Source organism: Mesoplodon mirus (assembly GCF_964341445.2).
Source record: "Mesoplodon mirus genome assembly, chromosome: 3".
NCBI classification, from domain to species: Eukaryota; Metazoa; Chordata; class Mammalia; order Artiodactyla; family Ziphiidae; genus Mesoplodon; species Mesoplodon mirus.
Genome location: NC_138978.1, coordinates 149,670,181 through 149,694,261, shown reverse-complemented (window position 1 = coordinate 149,694,261; position 24,081 = coordinate 149,670,181). Strand labels below are relative to the sequence as shown.

The 24,081-nt window shown below is 44.3% G+C and overlaps 2 protein-coding genes across 2 annotated transcripts; one reads left to right on the top strand and one right to left on the bottom strand.

Annotated features, from left to right (window-relative positions):
- Positions 1-2,946: 2,946 nt before the first annotated feature.
- On the top strand, positions 2,947-12,405 carry LOC309801581 (dual specificity tyrosine-phosphorylation-regulated kinase 3-like). Its single transcript, XM_082616565.1, has 3 exons — positions 2,947-3,147; positions 5,024-5,135; positions 10,777-12,405. Exons 1-3 carry the CDS (start codon positions 3,071-3,073, stop codon positions 12,349-12,351), a joined length of 1,764 nt encoding a protein of 587 aa, XP_082472691.1. The 5' UTR covers positions 2,947-3,070; the 3' UTR covers positions 12,352-12,405.
- Positions 12,406-12,414: 9 nt separating this feature from the next.
- LOC309801582 (eukaryotic translation initiation factor 2D-like) lies at positions 12,415-22,395 on the bottom strand. The gene is made up of 7 exons (XM_082616566.1): positions 22,216-22,395; positions 21,098-21,288; positions 19,522-19,605; positions 18,940-19,048; positions 16,271-16,378; positions 14,193-14,446; positions 12,415-13,692 (listed from the first exon to the last, which is right to left on the bottom strand). Exons 1-7 carry the CDS (start codon positions 22,269-22,271, stop codon positions 13,469-13,471), a joined length of 1,026 nt encoding a protein of 341 aa, XP_082472692.1. The 5' UTR covers positions 22,272-22,395; the 3' UTR covers positions 12,415-13,468.
- Positions 22,396-24,081: the final 1,686 nt, after the last annotated feature.

Below are 24,081 nucleotides of genomic sequence, written 5' to 3'. Positions count from 1 at the left end.
ATGATTTTTTTAAAGTGCATTCCAATTTTGTGATTAATATGGTATACTATGCATTATGGGACATCATGCTGCAAAGAATAATTTATAGTTATTGAAAAGAATTTAAACTTAACCCACCAACAGGTGTTTCATCACAAAATTCCAGGTGCATGTGGCCATAGGAATATTTTCTTCATCTTTACATTTGAAACTGTTATAATCACATTCTGGATGTTCTGATGATTTTTGAAGAGGCTGGAATAGTTTCATTTTTCTTGTTTATTTTTTAGGGGTTCCTTATTTTGCAGATATATTAGAACTGGCTTCAACAAGCAAGCAGGTATCTTACAGGATATTTGGCTAATCCACGATAGGTAAATCTGGCTTTAGCTGCACTGAGAGAGACAATGGAAATTTTGAACTACTCTTGAGTGGGGCTAGGGAGCATAAGCAGATAGGGTAGGGGATCCTTGGAGAAAAAGAACCAGGCATGGCTTTCTTGACAGAAGCCATTTTGTTGTCTAAGCCTGGCCACAATGCTTGCCCTTGCACAGGTCTCAGTAATTAATGATCTTAAGGGAAGAAAAGAATGCAGAAACATTACCTGTTATTAGGCAAGAGAAGTTCTAAAGAGTCCCAGTTCTCTTTCAATGGCAAAGATTAGCCTGAAGTGCTCAGCTACCAGATCAACTGGAACCTAAGGGATAATGATGTTGACGTTTTATGAACTTCATGACTTCAATCAACTGAAGCTTGAGCTCTGTCAATCATGAATATGCTTAAAACTTCTCCAGTTTGTCAGTTCTGGGAGACACTGTTTTGGGAAAGATCCTCAGGGTTCTCCTTACTTGCTGCAAGTAATAAATCCTTCCTTCTCTCACTCTTTGATGTCATTGCATCTTTTGGCTCAACACCCACCAAGAGGCAAACCCAGTTTCTTGGTAACGGGAAGGGAAGAAAGGGCGTAAATGATGTAGAAGCTGCTCAGGAGCTGGAGCGCACAGGGCAGCAGTTCTGCTGGGGTGTGGGGGCTCCTGCTAGAGCCCTCATTGGGCTTTAATCCAGCCACACTGTTATGAAACAGGGGCTCTTTGAAGAAATTACTTGGGTCACTAAGGTCGGAGACTCATGAAGTGCCAGCATCCTCGTGTAATCCTCCCTCCCGTGACCTTGGGATCAATAGCCTAAAGACAAAGGAGGCCTCTGTGCTTCCTATCTCAGGGGCAGGAAGGGGAGCAGAATGCTTCAAGGTGGCTTACATAGCTATGTCTTAAAGCAGACTTGGAGAGAGCAGTGATTCAGAAGGAGGTAAGAAAACTTGGGGGGGGGGGCAAGTCCTATCGAAACGTTTAGTGCAGTAAAGTGGTCTGAGGGGTCCACATAAGTACTAAGAACAATGATTATTTAATACAATTTTGCAACCTTAGAGCTGGAAAGGACCTCAGCAACAATCTAGTCCAAACCTTTCGCTGCCATGGAACTCTTCCTTCAAACAAAATGTTCCATAGGAGTCTAAATACAAACCCACATGAAAGCAGGATTGTTCTGGTTGGGGAAGGGTGGGGGAGGGGCTGGGCGAGGTTAGGAAAAAAAAGCTTATTCATAAGATTAGAAAAAAATTTTAAATCATCATGGAAGAAAATCTTTGAATTTATATTTTTATCATAGGCTAAAGAAAACATTGATTGTAAAGTTCCCCAAACGGACACATTAGTAATTTATAAAGTGAAGAGCCTTTGGATTTTAAGGGCATTTTTACTAAAGACATGAGAACAGGGACTCTGACTTTTAGTCTCACGGAAATGAGCCTTGGATGCAAATGTTCAGGTTTCTGGACTATGCTCTGCAGGCTTGGGGCAATGAGTCCCCAAGCCCCACCCCACCAGGTGGCGCCCGTGTTCGGCATTTCCATAACGTTTAGTTCTCTCCTCAAGGGTCAGACAGCCTGCCTCGTGTTTTGTAGGTTTAGATAATCCGACTGGCTGTTACGCTCAAGAAAACAACACTTGTGTTCTTCTGTTTTAACCTCCTTCCCTTTCACTTTCGTTCCAACTATCCAAATCCGCTTACCCTTGGTGTTGCCGAGGCATCTTAACTTTTCAGAAAAGCAAAGGGAAAACCCCCACCCATTCCAAGGAAGAAGACAGGAAGAGCCTTCTTTCCAGGGGGTCTGGTGCAGCAGGACGAAGGCTGGGAATTTGGAGACATTTAGTTCAGGCTTTGCCAACCACAGATCTCCTCTGGCCTCACTTTCCTCATCCTTAAAATGGCTCTGCGCCCTACCATCCGTGGCATCCCATTGCAGGGGAGTCAGACATACCTCAGCTTAAATTCCGGATCCTAGTTAAATCTATATAAAAGAGGGATGTCATCTAGTATGGTTACCGAGGTTAAATGAAAAGATTCGTGGCGCCGGTGGTGTCACAAAATGGGTTTATTATTATTGGTTTCCTCTGTTAACTCATTACCCTCCGGAGGGACGCCCCTCAGTGGAGAAGTCTGAGAAATTACCCATGTCTTTCGTTCTCATTTTATTCATATTCAAGGGAGGTTTTAGAACTCTAGGCTGCAACTTGCTAAGAGATAGCTAGCTGACCGTGAGGTGCCGGCTGCCACTTCTGAGGCAGAAATCGGGGGCTGCTATTTCACAAACCCTCCGTCAGGGCCCTTCTACCTCCCCAGCCGCGGCCCTCAGGCCTCGGCCAGCGACCAGAGAACCTCAGGCGGCGGGTTCCCAGCCTCCCGCCTCCCACCTTCCGGGGCCAGCGAGAGCTTCCGAGACACGCGCCGCTCAGTGGGGAGTGGCCTCGGCCCCGCCCCTGTGCGTGGCCACATTGTTGCGCCGAGGCGTTTCAAGGGGCGTGTCGCGGTTGCTAGGCGACCACACCACTCCCCTTCCCGCCCCTGCTGCTCCTCTGGCAGTTGTCGACCCCAGCCAGTCCCGAGCGGACGCGCTGGGAGCTGCACTGTGTGGAAGAGAGGTACCGAGGAAACGTCGCGGCCCGGGAGGCAGCCGCCCCAGCTCAGGTGGACGCTGCTCGCCTGACCGTCCAAACGCCGCCCCTCCCTCCGGGGGGTCCGGAGCTAACGGATGGGAGGCACAGCTCGCGGGTCCGGGCGGAAAGATGCGGGGCCGCCAGGAGACGGACTGCCGCCCCAGCCGCGGAGGTAACGGCGCCGGGGGATAACGCGCTGGGGCTCCCGAAGGAGCCGCTGCAGCTGGCAGGCGAGGTCGGGGGGCGTGGATGGACTGGGCTGGAGGTTGAGCGAGCCCCCAAGCAGTAAGGACGAGGGAAGGGGTCTGACTCCCTCTCCGGGACTGGCCCACCCTCTTCCTCTCCATCAGCTCCCCTGCCCCCAGCCCAGCGCGGGAGTGGGCTAGAAAGGAGTTAGGCAAAGAAGAATTCCCACCCTGGGGATTATTTCTGAAGTCCTACATCGGGGGTATATGGTAGGAACTCTGAGAAGCTGGGATGTTTTTGGTGGGGCTTTTTAGCAAACTGGGGGACACAGGGAGCAATACCTTTTCCAATAAGCCCTGTTGCTCAGAGCAGATAACCAAGGGCTTTGCCGTGAGGGGTGTAGGTGAGGGGCTCTGCCGAGTAGGACTTTTTGTGGATCGTGTTTTGAGAGATTCTCCACCTTTCATAGGATTTTACACCTTAATGGAGAGTAGGGACCACCTGCCCACTTCATTTGCATGGAGACTACCTTTGGGTAATTTCCTTTGGCTATTTATAGGAAATCTTGTAGGTCTTCAGTCTGTCTTCTTCTTTGTAAATGTGGACGTCTGTCCCATTTTGTTTGTTTTATTCGTGCTGTTGGCAAAGAATCAGTCACATCCAGAATTTTTGGTTCTTGTCAATGAAGCAGTTCCCGTAAAGGTATAATTTTATCAGAATGTAAGCATGTTTTTTAAAAAGAGAACATTCCAAAAATAATTTGTAGTGGGTTTTCTGTTTGGTTTTTGTTTTTCGGGTTTTTTTTTCTCTTTGTACTCCTATAACACATCGATTAAGAAAACTCTGGAATTTTACAAAACAGTTTTTATAAGCCACTAAAATATTCCAGCATAGTTTTAAAGATTAAAAAAAATTCTTCCCTTGCAGCTGGCTCATTATCATTGTATTCATAGTATATCATGTAAAAATGATACAATGAAATGCTGATGTGTGTTACTGGGAAATCCATGTTCTTGGTGGCAGATGAAATACATTATTCAGCGCCATCCTGTGGATTAAATAAATCCTCTCCGTCTTTTGTGTTCCCTTACAGCGGTGGAGGGAGGCACAGCGTTAAAGAGCAGAGAAAAATTATCATTTGGCATTTAGCTTCCACCATCCACCCGAAAATTAAGTGGGTAAAGATGTGAAATCCAGTACGTTTTGTAATTTAGAGAATCCCTATAGTATTTGCTGTAGAATTCACTGTAGTTTTCTACAAGTTAGATAGATGTTAAGTAGGAAAGTAAATAAATAAATATAGAGAAAGCCCTAAGAAGGCCTTTTATTTCTTGCTTGTGAGACCCAGAAGTGCGTAGACTGGAACTATTCTTCCCTTTACAACATGTGGCCAACGGCTCAGAGAGGAAGGTAGAGTAGCCAGCCAGTGGTAGAGCTGAGATTAGAATCCAAGTCTCCGACTTGAAAATACAGTTCTCTGTCTTGTTTGTTTGTTCTGGTTAGCTTTTAGGCTTCAGATTTCAACTAGCCTTCGTTTTCAAGTAGTAAGTTAAATGAGATTCTTTTGATGGTCCCTATTGTTAACAACATTCAGAAAGTAAGACGTATTTTAACAATTTCAAACTATAAACCTAGAAATGCTGTCCTTTCTTTAAAAATAAAAAAAGGAGGAAACGTTGGGTTTCCTCCCTTCCTCTGCCAAATACCCCTGTGGTGTGTATTCAGTGCCAAAATGCAGTGTGGACATTTGTTTGTATTAATTATTCTTTGTAGCAGATATGAAGCAGTTAAAGGGTGTTTTGGAAATACAAATTTATATACTTCAGTTACTGACAGATTTTATCTGTAATCCTTTCAACTAGATTGGATGATTTTGTCTATGATAGTGTCGTGATAATAGATGAAACCAAAGGCTCACCCTGTTCAAATGCACTCTGCAATCCTTCTGAACCACCTCTACCCAGAAGACTAAATGTAAGTAAATGAAGTAATTCTTTGAGCTCTAATGGGCCTGGAAAGGAGGAAGTGCTACTTTAAATGGTCAAGGTACAGGTACATGTCACTGGTAACCCAGGCTCTTTTTTATTCACTTTTGGTTTCTCTTGACTTTGAAATAACAATTTCTGTGGTCCAAGTTCAGCTTTTCAGAATGATTTTGATTTGGAGCCCACCTATTCCTTTCAATCCACTGGGGTAAATAGGGAAAAAAACGACATGCTACTTTTATCTAGATAGTGTTTGTTTGTTTGTTTGTTTTTTTGCGGTACGCGGGCCTCTCACCGTTGTGGCCGTTGTGGCCGTTGTGGCCTCTCCCGTTGCGGAGCACAGGCTCCGGACGCGCAAGCTCAGCGGCCATGGCTGACGGGCCCAGCCACTCCGCAGCATGTGCGATCTTCCCGGACCGGGACACGAACCCGTGTCCCCTGCATTGGCAGGCGAACTCTCAACCACTGCGCCACCAGGGAAGCCCTAGATAGTGGTTATTTTTTTTTTTTTTGATAGAATGATATGTACAGTGTATTATGATGGCTCATTTTAACAAGAACAAGAAACAGAAAATACCTCTGAACTTACAGATCTGCAGATTTTTCCTGCACGGTAGAAATGCAGTCCTAGCTTATTAGTATGCTTAAGAGAACCATTTTATAGATCATAAATGAAACTTGAGCAATGCATTTTGGTTTCGATGCATTTAATCATTTTGGAGCTTGCAGACATTTAGCTTTTGACACCGTTTTATGTTTAAGAGAATAAATTAATTCCCATTCCCTCGGCACTCATAGAGAGGTAGGGAGAGCAGGGTTTTGGACAAGTTCCATGACAGGGAGAATCTATCCTGTGACTTTAAAATTTGCTGCATATATCATCAACGAACAAACTGAATAATTGAGTAGACTAATTTATCAATAATTCTCCTTCATATTTCTGTTTAAGACCTAAAATTATTTCTATGTAAAACACTGCTTGCATTTTTCATAGTCCTTCCCAACGGTTTGTCAGCTTTTGCCACTAAAAATCAACCCCTTCACTACTTTCAAGGCTAATAATATTACAAAATACGGGCTACATATATTTGGAAGGCTGGTCACCCTATTTTTAATCTCCTTTCCAAAGTGCAGTAAGTTTCCATTCTCCACAAGCTTATTGTTTTTAATATGTAAAAATCTCTAAGAGCTCCAGAACCACCTAATATACTCGTGTGTTGACTATCAGATTTCATGGTTACTTCCTGACAATTAGCACATCTCTCTGGGAAACTTTTATAGTCCGTCATCATGTGACTTAAAGTCCATTTTAACTTTACTTCAGAGTTGGCCAGTGCTAATCACCATATAGTAGGGCAATTAAATTGTATGTTTCAGGATCAAAATGAATTTTTTTACTGTGTGGTATTCAGAGTAACACAGCTTGCAAAACATAAGATTTTAGATTCTAAAACAATGCTGTCTTTGCAAAATTTGCTGAAAAAAGTGCTTCTGACCTCTTAGTAACACTTATAGTTCATTATGCCATGACTCCATTGCGAGACGCTATTGCTCATTTCACAAAGTGCTTTGGCTTCCTTGTTTATCCAAGATGCCCTTACATTCTTGTTGTAAACTATAAATCATCTGCTCATAGGCTTTTATTGGGTTAGCTTTGTGTTGCAGAGATTTAGGGTCGAGAACGAGGGAGGGGGTGGTGTTTTATATCTGGACGAGAAGGATGTTCCTTTTCTGAATTTCTCAACAAGATCTTTAAGACTTGATTAACGCAGTTGAAGATTCTATTTGAAATGTCAAGAGTGCTCCAAACTGATCAGCTCGGTGCTTTGTGACCACCTAGAGGGGTGGGATAGGGAGGATGGGAGACGCAAGAGGGAGGAGATATGGGGACATATGTATATGTATGGCTGATTCGCTTTGTTATAAAGCAGAAACTAACACACCATTGTAAAGCAATTATACTCCAATACAGGGGTGTTAAAAAAAAAAAAGAGCGCTCCAAATTAACAATATACATGAAGCATTCTTAAATAAAACATGATTAATCTGGCATTATTTGTCTCTCTGGATATAATTACATAGTTAAAATATTTGAAGTCGATTGCAGACATTGGTCATTTATTGTGATTATAACCCTAGACTAGAAATATATAGTGTTTTGTAACTACTTTAACATGTGTGAAAATTCTAGATTCTCCTAGAACGGAAGGAAGATTTTATTTATAGCACAGCAGACTTGATACATAATTGATTCAGAGCAGTATTTGAGTTATTACAGGAAAGGAAAGAAAGCTAAGGTGAGAACCCCTCCCTGTGTGGAAAAATTTCTTTCTGGAATTCTTCAGATTCATTGGAGGTTCAAACCTTGACAGTCCTCAGGGGACTAGACCTGAAGTGTCTTGTTCTGTTCTGGAAGGCACACTTGCAGAGAGATATACCGTGCAGCCCATAACGTGTTGAGAACGTGAATAGGATATAGTAAGGCAGCCTGACCCAGGCTGTGTGAGGTGGAGGATGTGATGGGGATGATGAGCCTCGAGAAAAAATGGGGAAGGCAGGACAGCCCCTTTTAGGTATCTGAAGGGCTTTAACATGGAAATTTGGACCCTCCTGTGTAGTTCCGGAGGGCAAAATAAGACTTAATTTGCAGAGAGAGAGATTTAGGCTCACTTTAAGGAAAAACCATGAGTCAGGAAATCCAAATGACATCCTTAATCTTATTGTAATAGTTCTGTGGAAGTTAAATTTCTGTTCTTATTAACAGTCTGTACCTGAGACCCTCTCTTTACCACAAACAGAAATGAATACCTCCAGAGCCAGCACAGCCTTACATGTAGGTAGAGTAGGTGAAATGCCCAGGGGTGGACCCTGGACCACAAATACCTTTCCTACCAGCTTGTCATTGATGACCGCGGGTCCTAGAGAGTCATTCCCTTGGGTTAAGGCATTGCTCTTTTTAAAGGTCAAATATGTCTGGAGAGATAACCCATTAAATTGCATGGCAAGTTGAAAGGAGGTTTTATGTGGGGGAGAAAGTGGGTGAGGTGTTTCCATGCATCCTAAGGGAAGGCTGATTGTGCAAGCCTTCACGGAGCAGAAGGCATAGTTAATGCCAGATGTCTGGTGGAGGGAGTCTGGAACTGCAGAGGAAGGCACCACAGAGAGAAAAGAGAAGCTGAAAGGGGATAGGGAGGGTGTATTGGAGTTTAAACAATATATTGAGAATTTTGCCTAACTGTTACCAGTGTTTTTAACATGTTTTATAGTTTCTGAGGGTCTTTCACATATATTATTAATTATAATTTGATTCACACAACATCCTGCAAGGAGGTATTATTATCCACATTTTAAAGATAAAGAAATTGAGGCTAAGAAACTGGGCTAAAGGTTAAGCCTACCCTGGGACCTACAGTTTTTGAGCAGTGTAGCCAGGACCCCAACCTAGGCCTTCTGACTTCACATTTCTTCAGAATGTGTCCCCAGGATTTTAGCAGTAAATATTTAGATGCATTTAGGTTAGGTAGTAAAAATTTAAGGAAAACTGGTTTAGATGCATGCAAATATTTGGTTTTGTTATGTAAATCTACCTAAGACCAAATAATTATAATTCCCTAGTTCAGCCAAACCTATCTCCTAATAGATTGTAGTGCCTTGAGGTAACCTGTTTTTTGGCACTTTTATAATTGTGAACAATTAGTGCTCATGTGAATGTTAGATGGATGGATGAGGCCTTTTTTTTCCATCCCTAAAAACAGGAATGGTTATTTGACTTAATTGCTGATAAACAAAATGTTGCATTATATTTACATCTTAGCAAGGTATTTAGGTTCTGTCTGCCAGCCTGTGTTTTATTTTCTTGACTAGTGATAGTTCTCTATTTTGGTATCAGAGATCTCTCCTGGTCCGTATCTTGCCTCTTTATTGAGAAACTCAATGCCAAAGTATGGCTACCGTTGTACTGGCTGCTTTGCTTACATGTAAGATGGTGCAGTGCCTCATTTTTGTAACTGTAGTACTATATAAATGTTTAAATTGATTAAATGACCTAAAAGAAGCAGGCAGGAACTAATGTCGTGCTTTTATAACTAAATTAGGGGCTGTCTAAAGTATGCCAACACTTAATTTTTTTTTCATCCCTTTTTTGTTTTTTATATTTACATCTTTTATATTTTTATTTATATAGGTGATGGGTCAGGTGTTGTTTGCTTAGGTTATATTAAAATTCTCTTTTTTAAATGGTTGGCCACTTTGGATCATTACCTTATAATTTGCGTTATATTTTAAGAGATCATAAAGATAGCTCAGAGCTTCTCTGGAATTATCTACCCCTGATCGTAGAGGCTCTCAATCATACAGATCGGGGGTAAAGTTCTTCAGGGTCTGTTTAGAAAAATAGATGTTCTTTGAAGTATCCCAGCCCTTTTTTTTTAAAACAACAGTTTTTAGCACTTTTTTTCTTCTTTCCTTCTAGCACATTCTTATATTTTTCTTAGTATTTTTTTTAGCGTTTGGCTTTTTCATTGTCTTTCCCTCCATCGAGTTTCACAGAATCTTATTTCATTTCAGAGGTATTTAATAAGTAGAGTTTTCTTCTGTGGGTTATTGTTCCTTGCAGGAAAAGGTGATGCCAAATCAAGTAAAAAGAGTTGTATGCCTTTGTCACGTAGGCGTTTGCTGAGGGAGACTAGTGTATGTGTCTATGAGCAAGGGAAGGAGAGAGAAAGGAGACTCTTTGTCTTTAGGAGAGTTTTACAAGCAGCACCCTGGGGCCTTAGATTCTCACTGCTATTCATCAGATACATAAAGAATTGGCCTTGGTGATCTCAAGAGTTCTCTCTGGATTAGAAATTTTGTGATTCAATGAACGGAGATAGAAAGATGCGATCATTTATTTGGGGACCCAGGAGTAGATGATGAGGCCTTGGTTGATTCCAGGCCAAGGTCAACATTCAGCCCTACTGGAGAATAGTACAGGCACTAGGAGAAGCTGGTACCAGGTTATGTTAATGTTCTGGACCAAGATTCAGAAGACCTGGGGATCACATCCTGCCTCTGTCCCTGTATCATTTACAGAACACTTTAATATGTATTCATTTGCTCCTGGTACATGCCCTTAAGATTTGGGAAGATACCTGAAACAGTTTGTGAACAATATAGGACAGTATATATATAACAAGGGCCAGATTACGTGGTAGACTCGAAAAGCTGCAGCTAAGATGTGAGTGGAGCCATAGTTAGTATGGGCTTGGAGTAGTTCTAAGTGGAAGAGGGAGGACTAGCATTGGGCTTTGAAAGAGCGTAGGATTTGAGTGGATGGGGTGAAAAGATTCTCGGTAGGAAGACATACCAGTTAGAAGGAATCTAGCATGTTTCGGGTATGGTAAGATGACCGTCTTGTTTTGAACAAAGGGAGGCCTATGTAGTGGGGCTGGGGTGGCCACAGCAGTCAGGGAACCTAAGGATTAACATAACACGAGTTTCTAGAGACTCCTGCTTTTCTTATCTCACTTTTGGGCCTTTTAACTACACAACTGGCATGTTTTGTTGTTTTGTTCAGTCAGGGGGACGATTCTTTCGTTCTTCCACCGTTGTTAGTGACTTTAACATAGATTCACTTCTCTTTGCCGTAGATCACCACTGAGCATTTAACAAGAGATCCTACTCAGTGCTTCCTGAATGGAGGTGAGATGAAGGTAGAACAACTATTTCAAGAATCTGGCAACAGAAGATCTGATACTTTTCAGTCAGATGGCATCAACGACTCTGAAAAATGCTCTCCTACAGTTTCTCAGGGTAAAAGTTCAGATCGTGTGAATACAGTAAAATCCAGCAGTTCATCCAAAGCATCCAAAGTGTTGCCTCTGACTCCAGAACAAGCACTGAAGCAGTATAAACACCACCTCACTGCTTATGAGAAGCTGGAAATCATCAATTATCCAGAAATTTACTTTGTGGGTCCAAATGCCAAAAAAAGACATGGAGTTATCGGTGGTCCCAATAATGGGGGTTATGATGATGCAGATGGGGCCTACATTCACGTGCCTCGAGACCATCTAGCTTATCGATATGAGGTGCTGAAAATTATTGGCAAGGGCAGTTTTGGGCAGGTAGCCCGGGTCTATGATCACAAACTTCGACAGTACGTGGCCCTGAAGATGGTACGCAATGAAAAGCACCTCCATCGCCAAGCAGCCGAGGAGATCCGGATTTTGGAGCATCTTAAAAAGCGGGATAAAACCGGTAGCATGAACGTTATCCATATGCTGGAAAGTTTCACGTTCCGGAACCATGTTTGCATGGCCTTTGAGTTACTGAGCGTAGACCTTTATGAGCTCATGAAAAAAAACAAGTTCCAGGGTTTTAGTATCCAGTTGGTTCGCAAGTTTGCTCAATCCATCTTGCAATCCTTGGATGCTCTCCACAGAAACAAGATCATTCACTGTGACCTGAAGCCAGAAAACATTCTCCTGAAACGCTATGGGCACAGTGCGACTAAGGTCATTGACTTTGGGTCCAGCTGTTTTGAGTACCGGAAGCTTGACACCTATATCCAGTCTCGGTTCTACAGAGCTCCAGAGATCATCTTAGGAAGCCGCTACAGCACGTCCATTGACATGTGGAGTTTTGGCTGCATCCTTGCAGAACTTTTAACAGGACATCCTCTCTTCCCTGGAGAGGATGAAGGAGACCAGCTGGCCTGTATGATGGAGCTTCTAGGGATGCCACCACCAAAACTCCTGGAGCAATCCAAACATGCCAAGTACTTTATTAACTCCAGGGGCCTACCTCGCTACTGTTTTGTGACCAGTCGGGCAGATGGGAGGGTTGTGTTTGTGGGCGGTCGTTCACGGAGGGGTAAGAAGCGGGGTCCCCCAGGCAGCAAAGACTGGCGGACAGCACTGAAGGGGTGTGATGATTACTTCTTCATAGACTTTTTGAAAAGGTGTCTTACCTGGGACCCCTCTGCCCGCCTGACCCCAGCTCAAGCACTAAGACACCCTTGGATTAGCAAGTCTGTGCCCAGACCTCTCACCATTGAAAAGGTGTCAGGCAAAAGGGTAGTAAACCCTGCAAATGCTTTCCAGGGCCTGGGTTGCAAGCTGCCTCCAATTGTACGAATAGCCAATAAGCTTAAAGCTAACTTAATGTCAGAAACCAGTGGTGGTATACCTCTGTGCACTGTATTGCCAAAACTGATTAGCTAATGGACAGCTGGTGTGCTCAGAGATGATATGTAGGTATTTTTAATCATCCTGCAAACCTGAAAATGGAAAAAAAGAAACAACACCAAGCCCATTAATGGATATGTTTTTGGTAGACTAGATATCTTTTTTTAACAAGGCAAAGCATTTTTATATGACTGTAAAAGAACTCTTGAAGGGCTAATTACCTAACCAGCTTGTATTGGCCATCCTGGGATACATAGTAAAAGACTTTTTATAAGTCAGTGCATCTTTTGTTATTATTGTCAGGTGTTCACCAACCTGTGTATTATTCTGTGGGTTTAAATCCTTTTCTCTCAAGGTAGACGATATACCAGAAAGTATATCCTGAACGTTCACTTCTAGTCTCCCTCGGCATCTGTTCCAGAGGCTTAATTTGGGACATGGCCGTAGTTATAGATGAGACTGAAAACTAGATCTGCCGCGCACTCCAGACCCCACATGGGTATAGAATGCCTTAAAGAAGCTCACATGTAGAGGAAGAGAATTACATTAAAACCCCTTGTTTAAAAAACAGAGCAAAATTCTCAGAAAGAAGTTCAGACTTGAGGTGAAAATCAATAAGCAACTCTCCTGACATGATAATATTTACTGGGTGCTTATTAAATGTCAGGTTATTCGATCTTGACAGCAATCTTACAAGTGTTAGAAATCAGGGCTCAGAGAAGCCTGGTAATGGGCTCAAATACACCTTTGCTCCAACACCCTGGGGAGCTGGCTTTTGAGCCCAGATGGCTCAGTCTTCAAAGTCCAGGTTCAACCCACATGTAACACTCCCTCTGCTGGTGGCTGTGTGTGCGGGTCGGGTGGGGGGTTCACACCGATTCTTCCTGCTGACACAACCTAATCTGGCCCACCTACTCTTCAGAAAGGTGAGGGGACTGAAGCCTCCAGGACAAACAGGCTGCCCCAGGGCCCTTCCGGGGCCGGACATGCTGCCCAATCCGTAAAAGAGCCCAGAATCACCACAGCAGAGGCAGTGCTCAAAGCGCCTTGCGAATTTTAACCTTCATTTCCTCGACGTCCTTTCACTGGCTAAAACTGAAGTCTTTAAAACTCAGTATTTGCCAGATCAACCCTCCACTTCGCTCTTTCCACATCATGTCCCTAAAACAATTCCCCCATCAGCCTTGTCCCATCCTACCACCAAAGAGCAGGAGACAGACCCACCGCCCGGCCCCCAGCCCACACCATGCCTTCCATACCAGCAGGAGAACATGTGGCTGCCCAGGAGAGTGCTGGTGAGTAAAGGGAGGTCAGCCTTTTTGACGCAGTACTTCAAAGCACGCAAGAAGCATCTCTGCAACAGTTCGTCCATTTGCTCTGCAAGGAGAAGACAAGAACCACATCCTTCCTGAGGGCCGCAGAAGGCCCGCGCAGCACAAGATAAGTCCCCGCACGGTGACATCCGTACCTCACCCCTCAGCTCTGAAGGAGCCCATTCCCAGGCACCAAAGCTCCCAGACTCTCTAGAACACTGAGCCTTTACAGAGGTCTGACGCCACAGAGGGGGTCAGGCCACAAAGTCCCACCCAGCCAGGCGCGGATGCTTCTCTGATAGAGAAGTCAGAGCCAGAAGAAAACTAAGAGGGCCGTGTAGCTGGGATCAGTCCAAATAGCAGAGCCGACGGGTATCCAGGGAAACGCGACATATTCGGAAGACTCCCAGGTAAGATGGCAAAGGGCTGTGGCACCACCCTCACCAAAACTAAGGCCTTTCCCCGCCCCTCCCGGAGCCCTGGCGCCGCTCTGGTGGGAAGCAGAGCCGAGCGCTTCAGTCCCTACACTGAGAGGCGAGCGCCCTGCTCCTGCCAGAGCTGTACCTTGAAGGGTCTTGCTGTCCGTGGGCTCTGGGCTCAGGCCCCCGACACTGGGGTCTTCTGTAGCTTCCGACGGGGACTTCTCCCCACACCTCTGCTCAACCTCCCCCTCCTCCTCCTCTCCCGCCAGGGTCAGGCGCCTCATGTCTCCCTGCAAGGTGGTGTCTGCCTGGACAGAGCCCTTCTCTTCACTGAGATCTGGGGGATCCAGGGCCAGTGGAGCAATGGATGGTGGAGAGGACTTGTCTCCAGATCGCCTGCAAAAGCCTCATGTCAGAAACACTGAGCAGCAGCCACAACACTCTCCAGCCCCGGTCAGGGGGTCAGCAGGGGTCCAGAGAGAGTAAGACCCACAGGCAGGGGTGTCCAGGAGAGGCCAGAGAACCTGGGTGTGCCTCTCAACTCTGTTTCCAATTCTGGGCCCAGAGAAGTCCCATGCCTCAGTTTCCTCATCTTTGAAATGGGGAGAGTAATTCTTGCCTCCTCCTTAACCCAAACAGAAATTCAGGGACAGAGAAAAATTAAAGACAACATAGTTAAAGTGGAGCTCCCCTTCCAAAGTATTCCCTTCATAGAAATTAAAAATAAAACCATTTTGAATTAAATAACCAAATGAAGATTGCAAACGCATCTGTAGTACCAGGTTGGTGAAATACAAACCCAAGGTTGAGCGTATGGAACAAATTACAAACACCTGGACTGCTCAAGACTGCTCAAGACTGCTTCTGTGTTAAATCAGAATGCAATCTAAAATAGATAAATGACAAGGACCAACTGTATAGCACAGGGAACTATATTCAATACCTTGTAATAACCTTTAATGGAAAAGAATCCGAGAAAAAACATATATGTATATATCTATATCTAGAATCACTAGATATACTAATGGTCACTAGAATCACTTGGCTGTACACCTGAAACTAACACAACACTGTACATCAACTATACCTCAACTGAAAAAAAAGAATGCAATCTAACCTGCAGAGTAGAGATTACAATGGCTTTATGCCACTAAGCCTTATGAAGACAGGAAAAAAAGGGACGCCACATAGCAGAGCGGTAAAAACAAAAAGCATTATGTTGTTAACTAAGATTATGCAAGTCAAACAAAGTTTTACTAACAGCCGCAGCAAGGCTTATTAAGTATGGCTACTAGTGAGGCCAGAGCGTATGTTTAGGCTATTCTGATCAGGTAAATACCATAAGTGTTTTCAAAGGGCGGGAGGAGGGGAGACTGAGGCAGCCACTGATAAAACAATTTAGACAACAAGACCTTAACTGCCCAGACTAACAGTCAGAAAACAAGGTGCTGGGAGTACGTGAGTAAGCAGCCCTCAGATGCCTGCTGAAACCCACACTGATGAGGCTGTACCTCCAGCAAACCAGGGCTTGGCCAATACTTGTAAAATAAGTAACTCCAAGACTGACTCAAAACGTAAGGGTAAATCTATACCAACAGGCCACACAACACTTGGCCAGAAGACCAGGTATACTGCTTTCGAGAAAAGCACTACTTACTATTTTGGTTAAATGACAAGAAAATAACCAGAAAATAAACTCACATACAGCTCCAGAGAGCAACTGTCACAGTGAGAAAGTGCAAGTTCTGTAATGAGGAGGAGATCCTAAATGTGGAACTTGAACAACAGGAAAGTCATCAGGTTGTCACCCTGGTGCCTGAGGACCTACTCTACTTTGATTTGGATTCAGATGTGAGAATTCCCGAGCACTCATCATGGGGTCAGAAAATGCCTAAATGTACACGGCAGAAAAGGCTAGATCGACCAGTGCCATAAAAATAAAGAATATCACTGTACTGAGAGGCAGAGAAGACAATCCCTAAGGCCTTCTTCCAGCCCTAGGATTCTATAATTCACCTAGAAAATAAAGTTCTCGGTAATTTCTTTTCTAAACATGCCAAAAAAAAATCTTTTCTCCACATTTTGCAAGGAAATTAATGTCTAGGGTCAGCAACTTGACTAAGGACACAGCAGGGATCAAAACTCTCGCTTCTCAATCCAGGCCCTGTGCTCCCTCCGCCCACCCAGCTCCCTATAAAACAGAAAAAGCATGGAACCCACCACAAGTGGTCCTGGTAGGTGTGGAGCACAGAGAAGCCCCTTCCCTTCACACCTGAGGTCAGCATCTCAGCTGTGGACATGGCAGCAACTCCGATGGCAACGGGGGCTCTGAGAAGGAGGAGGTCAGAGACGAGGGTCAGGGAAAGTCTTCCAGGAGGGCACATGTCAGGACCAGGTTTCTACACATGTGTTCAAAGCACCACGGTTGCAAATCTGAAGCATCCACTTGTATCACAGAGCTAAAACTCGGTGCAGTCTCAATCTTATTCAAATTACCTACACATATGACTTTCAAAAATTCCTTGACCAAATATTCCCTTCTGTGTAAGTAACTCCTCTACTGATGTTATCATTCTTATATTCTTATTATGAACCAAACCCAGGCAGGACTCAGAAGGATATTTAAAGTTCCCTTTCTTCAATTTCAAAAAATAAATTATCTCCCCTATCCTAAAAAAGGCATAGCCATCCTATATGGAAATTCAGAAGGGAGGCCATTCATATGCCTTAAATTAGGCTGAGGGATGCCAGAGGGAAGAGAGAAGAGAGATACAGTGGTACCAACGAAAGGTTCCTTCTGAGTGGGTTCTTTGTAACAGGCCTTGCTCTGTATAACATCTATCTAAGAACTGGATGTGTCCAAAATATCAGAAACAACCACATTTACAATAACTACAAAAAACTTCCAAAGCCCAAATGGGAAATCTCTGTCAGCCCACTGTTACTCAGCAATGCTCACACATTGCCTGTAAGGATCGGTGTCCAGCTGGCTAACAGGAGGGGAATATACAAGCCTGGCAACGTTGCCTGGACCCAAGGGAGACGATTCAAGGGCAGATTTCCCAACACCTGAACTTCAAAAAAAACGTTTGCTAATCCGGTGGCTCCACTTCCTGTGCCCATGGGTCAGTTCCTGCCACAGAATCTTTGAATTTGGCTTCTTTCCCAGTTCCTAAAAGACGGGTCTTTGTCTTCCACCCTTGGAATCGTCAATGGCTCAAGAACTTCGGTCTCGAACCTGTCTTGTAGTTTTCGTAAACTCCCTTGTACCCTCACCCCCTTCCATAAACCACCTAGGATTCATTCCCACATACATTCTAAATGCCAAACTCAGAGGCCAAATACACATTTATGTAGTTTTCTCCGATCTTGGATAGAATACTCGGGGGAAAAAAACAATAATTTCACCATTCTTTTCAACTTCAAGTTTTGCTACAGGTAAACAAGGAAGGAAACATTTCTAGGTGCTTGGTTCCCAAAGGTTCAAGGAAAATGGGAGAATATAAGCAACAAAAATAAGATCTTTAAACACTGACCCCTCCCATGCCTACCATGTTTCCCTCTCAAAGAAGCAATGAGTAAAATAATAAGATGTCGTTTTTCATTCAGGATGATACAAATGAAAATGACCCATCATATCCAGTGTCGGTGAGCATGTAAGGAAACAGGCTCCATATACCCTGTAGGTAGGAGGGAAAACTGACACAGCATTTTTATAGGGCAACAGAAAATATGCACGATCTTCAGCCAAACAGTTCTGCTCCCTAGTATCTACTTTAGAAAAATATTGGCACTAGTGTCCCTAGAGGCCTCAGGAAGATCTTGTTTGTGATAGAGACGAAGTAGAGGCAACCACAATGTCCACTAGAAGAGGACTTTTCCCATCACCCCACAGTGGGTAAAAAGATTCAGCTTATCTGTGCTTGCTGACATGGAACATGTCCCCACTACCTGAAGTGAAAAAGTAATAGGGATAAAGTTTGTTCATTTGTATTTTTAAACATACACACCCCAAACCATACATTTTATATGCACGTGTATATATGCATTGAAGAAGGCTGACAAGGACGTGCATCAGAATGATAATGGTTACTTCTAGGAGAAAAGGATTATGGGGTGAGAGGGTTTCGATTTTTCAGAACTGTTCATACCATTACTTCCTAATTTATTTTAAAAAAGAGACACTGTGGTGATGGCTGAACAACCCTGTAAATATACTAAAAAAAAGTCACTGAATCGTACATTTGAAACAGGTGAATTTTATAGTATGAAAACTATATCTCAATAAATCTATTAAAAATAATTAAAAGATGAGGATGATGATGTGGATGTTCGACAAAAATAATGTTGAAGTCATGCAAGGCAGGAAAGACCAAGAAAATGTCACAGAGAGGAGACTAAGAAGACATGACAACTAAATGCAATGTGGTACCCTGGACTGGATTCTTGAACACAAAAAAAGAGAAAAAAGACATCGTGGGAAAACTGGGGAAATATGCATAAAGTCTGTAATAGTGTCAAAAGGACTGAACCAATGTTAATTCCTTAGTGTTGATAACTGTACTGTGGTTATACAAGATGTTATCATTACAGGAAGCTGGGTAAGGAGTATTTCAGGACTCTGTACTATACTTGCAACTCTTCTGTAAATCTAAGAAAAAAAGTTTTAAAGGAGGAAAAAAACAAATAAATTTTAAAAAGGAAGAAGCAGCAGCAGGAGCAAATACCCTTGGCCCAGATGTATGGACACCCCACAGGCTCACTGCCATTCCCCACTCTCTGATTGCTCAGGAAGAATATGTTTTTTCTTTTAATCCTTTATCCATATGCTGTGAAGTTGTCATTCCCACCCCTCCCAAGTTTTCCCTAAGTTTTTTCCCCACAGGCACAGCTGACTGGCACAGTTCCTGTTCCCCACCAAGGCAATGGCACAGAGGTCACCCTTCTGTACCCGAGGCAGACCAGCAGGGGGCACCACTAGCCCTGGCAGCATCAAATCTGCAGGAAACAAAAGCATCGCAACTAACTCCACAGTTTACTGCGTCATTTACTCACTTGCTCAACAAACATACATTTGTTAAGCATCAACTACATTATTCATAGTGAAAATAAAAAGTGGCAAACTGAGGGTCAGACCTTTTCCTTCTGGGAGACTAGTGGTCAAACTGAAGCACCAAGCTGAGGGTCCACTTCCATGATCTATCTTATTCTGGTTTTCTAAATTCAGTTTATTAATCTAAAGTATAGCATATGGCAGTTCACAGAGCACTTTCATGTCACTTATCTTATTTAAGCCTTACAGCAGGGTCAGAGAGCTTATGGAAGCAGCCAAGTAAGAGATGCAACAGACATGAGGGAAGAATTCTACTTTTCAATCATATGAATGCACAAAATGGGTACATTTATTAAAGTAGTTGGCCTTTACTAAGTAGGTTTCAGCCACTATCCAGAATATAGGAAAATACTCTTACCTGCTCCCCCCACCAGTTTTTCAAGCACCAGGGGCCATGTTGTAAATGTTGCTAGAAGATCAGGATAAGACCACAGGGTGTACACTGTCCAAGAAGAGAGCCAGAAAACACTTACTGCCCAAAAGCCAACCCCCTGGGGAATGGCAAAGCCAAACACTGAGGCCACATTAATCAACATGTAGAAAAGAAACTCAAGTCAAAGCTAGAGAGAAGGTTGTAAGGGGATGCCCAAAGAAGCTGCATTCTTTTTTTTTTATTAGGTTACCCCAAGTTTGTGAAGCGGTTTATATGTTATATGCTATTTACTTGAGAATCCTTGCTTCCTTTAGCCTTAGAGACCTGCATTCTTTACATATTTATACTGAGCTCTTTGCAGTAGTTTCTCTCAATCTACGATCTTGAGAAGTTATCACTTTTACTGGTCGGAAGACACATGAAGTGAGCTACAGCTCTAAGAGTCTGTTTAGCTGCCAAAGTTGGATATTTATGTGTAAGGCTAAAACTAGTGATGAAGTGAACATCTGCTTTTGCCTGTCCAGTATCCCTTTTCCCCTCTCTGGGAACTGAGTGCCCCTTTTCCTGTGGGAAACACATTCCATATAGTTTACATCAGGCTGACTCCCTTCTCAAAGAGGCTGCAGTCTTGAAGAAGGCGGAGACTTAAGAAACTGGGTGTCACTTGAGACTTGGAGGCACCTATTGTTCCACCTGGACGGCAGCAGCCAAACATGCCCATAGTGGATAAAAGTAGGGACAGAGCCCCAACGAGGATTCCTTTTATGTCCTCAGAAGCAAGTAATCCGAAACCAGGCCGCCAGCCTGTAATAAATTCTGAAACTTTCCCATGTTTATTATTTTTATTCTCTCTGTTTCCACAGGGATTAGCAGTAAAACCCTTAGATCAAAAAGGGCTTGTATGTGTACAGCAGCAAAGCAGGGTGGGGGTGGGGGTGGCCTGGGGTAGGAGACTGCACTGCGCTGCTGCAGCCAAGCTGGGAGGAAGAAAAGCCCCCAAATGACAAAGTAGGTGTCAGCAGCCATGGAAAAGAGAAAAGGACACTGCCTCTCTGAGATCTGTGACAAAGAAAGCAAGCAAAGTATCCTGAGAGCCAGACAAGAGCCTAAGAAAGAATCCCTGTGAGACATCGCAACCAAAGTCCACCACTAAGACAGCTGGGTATGGAGTTTAACTAACCCAGCTTCTTTCCCATCACAGTATCTCTTCAGTATCTTAAGAAAATTCCACTAGTGAAAGTTTTAAGAAGCATTTTTTACATGCCCTGAAACTCCACCCTTTTCACGACCTCGGCTCCAATCCCTACTTAACCCACTAGAAACCAGTGTTTCCTCACCTCAGAATTTCCCTTGGCAACCACCCTCTTTTTGTGTTAACCCTTTTTTCCCCTCACTTCTATAGCAGTTTCTGATCTTGAAAGACCCAATTCTAGGGACACTAAGTCCAAAAAGATTCTTAGGGAGATTTTGCATTTATTTGTTTTAAGGAAGACAGATTAATGGAAGAAACAGATGTTAGGCAAGGACCATAGTAATGGCCATCTCCATCCCATTGCCATACCTGTCGGATATAGATTTTTCTCCAGTTCAAATAGGATGGGGTTACCACCACTCACGTACACAGTCACTGCATCCCCTCTGTGAGCATACAACTTCACAATGTTGAGTTCTTCCTTTCCAGGTACTAACTCAGAGACCTGATCCGTTCCAAGAGTGGGGAAAACAGCTGTCACATCGGCCCGAAGCTTTCTCCTGCAGAGAGCACACATACCTGGTATGTATGCTGCCTGGATGGATTTTAATAAATATTGAGGACTCAAGACTTACTATAAAATCACGAGGCCCAAGAAAAAGACTGGTTGATGATGCCTTATTCTCACTCTTCCAAAACATCCCATTCTCTTTCTCATCCAATGTCTCATCTATTTTCACATGTTCCTGGGGCATGTCTTTCCATTTTACAAAGAGAGGAAAAAACTGAGATCCGGTAAGCGACCCAAGTTAGCCTGCCACTGGAAACTAAGCCCTGCCTTCCTGACTCCACACATAGCTCCTGGACCCACTCCTTTCTCATCTATGCTTGCCAAATCTGTCAACTTATGATTAAACAGCTCTGCTAGGGCACCAAGAATGACAACTATAGAACACTGCCTCCAAAATTCCCAAGGTGACACCTTCATTTGCAAAACTGAACAGATACAGTTCTTACCACATGTGCCTTATCCCCTCTCACCTCACCCTCCACCTGTCTCTCCTGCCAGTGGTAATCACTAGACACTTCTTCTCGTATACTTGTAGTTCTCTGTGCCCCATCTAATCTCTCCCAAGGGACTCAAAGCTCTTGGTAGGGCAGGGACCCCGTTTTCCTTCATTTTGGCATCCTCCACGACACCTTAAACAGACTGCAGTCAATACGCGCTGATTGAATTATACGCTTTCTCGTAAACTCACTAAAATATCCAAAAGACAGCCTGGGAGATAAATCAGGCCTCCTCTCCATCTTCACTCTCAAAACACGTCTAACTTACCCTTGCCCGCCCCCCGGGATCCCTTCTCCGGCTGTACCCCTCGGCCTCCACCCCAAGTCGGCTGACCCAGCCCAGAAAAGGCTGGGAGCCAGCCGAGCTTGAGAGATGTCTGGGTGCCCTGGTGGGCAGAGCAGGCTCTTCTCTCCCTCACCTGTCCGACCCCTTGATGGCCGTGTTGGACTTGACCCGAAAGGCCTTGGCAAACATGTCTGCTGGAGTGGCCTGGGGAAGAGAAGGCGACCACAGCAGCCAGGGACTGTCAGGAAAGCGTGAGCACCGCAGCTTCCCAACCCGCAGTCCTGGGGGCAGCCATGCTTGGGCCCGGCTGGGAAAAGGGCCCGGCTGGAAACCGGGGCCGCGCAGCTTCGCGGCCGCCCCTAATGGCAACGCTGGGAACTGAAGCATGGGGGGCGGGGCCGGAGAAGGCGGGGCGGATCCCTGCGCGGAGCGGTGCACCCTTTGGCCTCACCCCTTCTGCCGGGCTCTGCGCCTAGGCGAGTGGCTTGAGCGGGCGCGTCTGTAGTATCTCTGGGGCCAACAGCGATTCCGTTCATTTTTGCTCCATCAGCGTTCTAGTGTGTTGAGTAGCAGCTCTGCCAGCTCTCATTCCATGCAGTTTAGTTCAGCTGCACAAAATTAATTGAACTCGTGTTTTCTTAAACTTGCAGGCCTCTTGAATGGTTTTCTTCAGGGCTTTTGTTTCTTAAGATCTTTACATTTTATTGCACACTTGGGGCCTCAGCTAGAATTCTTTCCGAGATTTTCTCCTTCCTGTTTTTTAATTTACATGAGGTGATAATAACAATAACAGGGAATCCACTTTAGTCCGAGGTTTGACCTCCTGTTAAGAGGAAAAAACTATACAAATGATCTTCAAATCTGTTATTTAAAACTATTTTTTTTTTTTTTTGCGGTATGCGGGCCTCTCACTGCTGTGGCCTCTCCCGTTGCGGAGCACAGGCTCCGGACGCGCAGGCTCAGCGGCCATGACTTAGGCTCAGTGGCCATAGCTCAGGAGCCCCGCCATTGCGCGGCATGTGGGATCTTCCCGGACCGGGGCGCGAACCTGTGTTCTCTGCATCGGCAAGCAGACGCTCAACCACTGCGCCACCAGGGAAGCCCTGAAACATTTTTGGTTACAAAACCCCACATTTTTGGACCTTTTTAGGTGCCTTTTGCATTCAGGCATTATTTGAGGGGATTTTGTTTCCAAAGCAATTTTAAAAACTCAGAGTGCTTATAAAAAAATAATTTTGAGGCATAGTAAAATCAAATTATGGTTTGGCTTCTCCCTAGCAGTTTGATCTTGGGCCAATGGCTTATCCTTTCTGAAACTCTTACATTCTCTGTAAGATGTGGAGGTAATACCTACTTCACTGGGCTTCTGTGAGAAACCACTGAGATAACGCATGTGATATATTGCAGGGTGCTTTGAAATTTTCCCATAAATGGTAGATATTAGTCCAAAACAAACAAACAAAAAACAGTCTCAGGCAGGGGTGAGGGATTGGGTTTCCCTGAAAGGGACTGCTGTGTACCCTGGAAACAAGGATTTAATCACCTGGGGTCCTGGCCCCTACTAAACTTAATTTTGCTAATGAAAATTTCAGAGCAGAGTGTCCACCCACCAAGAAAAAAAAAATCCTGATTGCTTTAATGTGGTGATACAGTCACACAGAGGAGAAGTCCATCTGGGCTATAACAAAGATGAGGCCTTGCACAGTCTCTGTCCACCACCATCTCTGCCCTTAATCTGGGGTCAGCCACAGCTCCATCTCCTCCTGCACTTCTGACCCACCATGCCTTTATTCTGAACCACCCCAGCCATAAAGCCAACGTCAGAGGAGCCCAGAGGAGGAGAGTGCCACAGATCCTTCTCCGCTTGGGCCCCCACCCAGCCACACTCGGGGGGGTGTGATGCCAGACTCTGTGCTGCTGACCAGGCCTATTGCAGTACAGCCATGGAAGCAGTCTCTGACCAAGGAGCCGAGGAAGGTTATTCAAGGGCATACTAGAA

What these genes read in the sequence shown, in the direction of transcription:
- LOC309801581 (XM_082616565.1), top strand. Translation starts at nt 3,071, where the DNA reads ATGGGAGGCACAGCTCGCGGGTCCGGGCGGAAAGATGCGGGGCCGCCA. An exon ending in CTGCCGCCCCAGCCGCGGAG is followed by an intron (nt 3,148 to 5,023) that starts GTAACGGCGCCG and finishes CCTTTCAACTAG; the next exon opens with ATTGGATGATTTTGTCTATG. An exon ending in CTCTACCCAGAAGACTAAAT is followed by an intron (nt 5,136 to 10,776) that starts GTAAGTAAATGA and finishes TCTTTGCCGTAG; the next exon opens with ATCACCACTGAGCATTTAAC.
- LOC309801582 (XM_082616566.1), bottom strand. Translation starts at nt 22,271, where the DNA reads ATGTTTGCCAAGGCCTTTCGGGTCAAGTCCAACACGGCCATCAAGGGG. An exon ending in GAAAAATCTATATCCGACAG is followed by an intron (nt 19,606 to 21,097) that starts GTATGGCAATGG and finishes CTTCTTGGACAG; the next exon opens with TGTACACCCTGTGGTCTTAT. An exon ending in GGACAGCAAGACCCTTCAAG is followed by an intron (nt 13,693 to 14,192) that starts GTACAGCTCTGG and finishes TTCTCCTTGCAG; the next exon opens with AGCAAATGGACGAACTGTTG.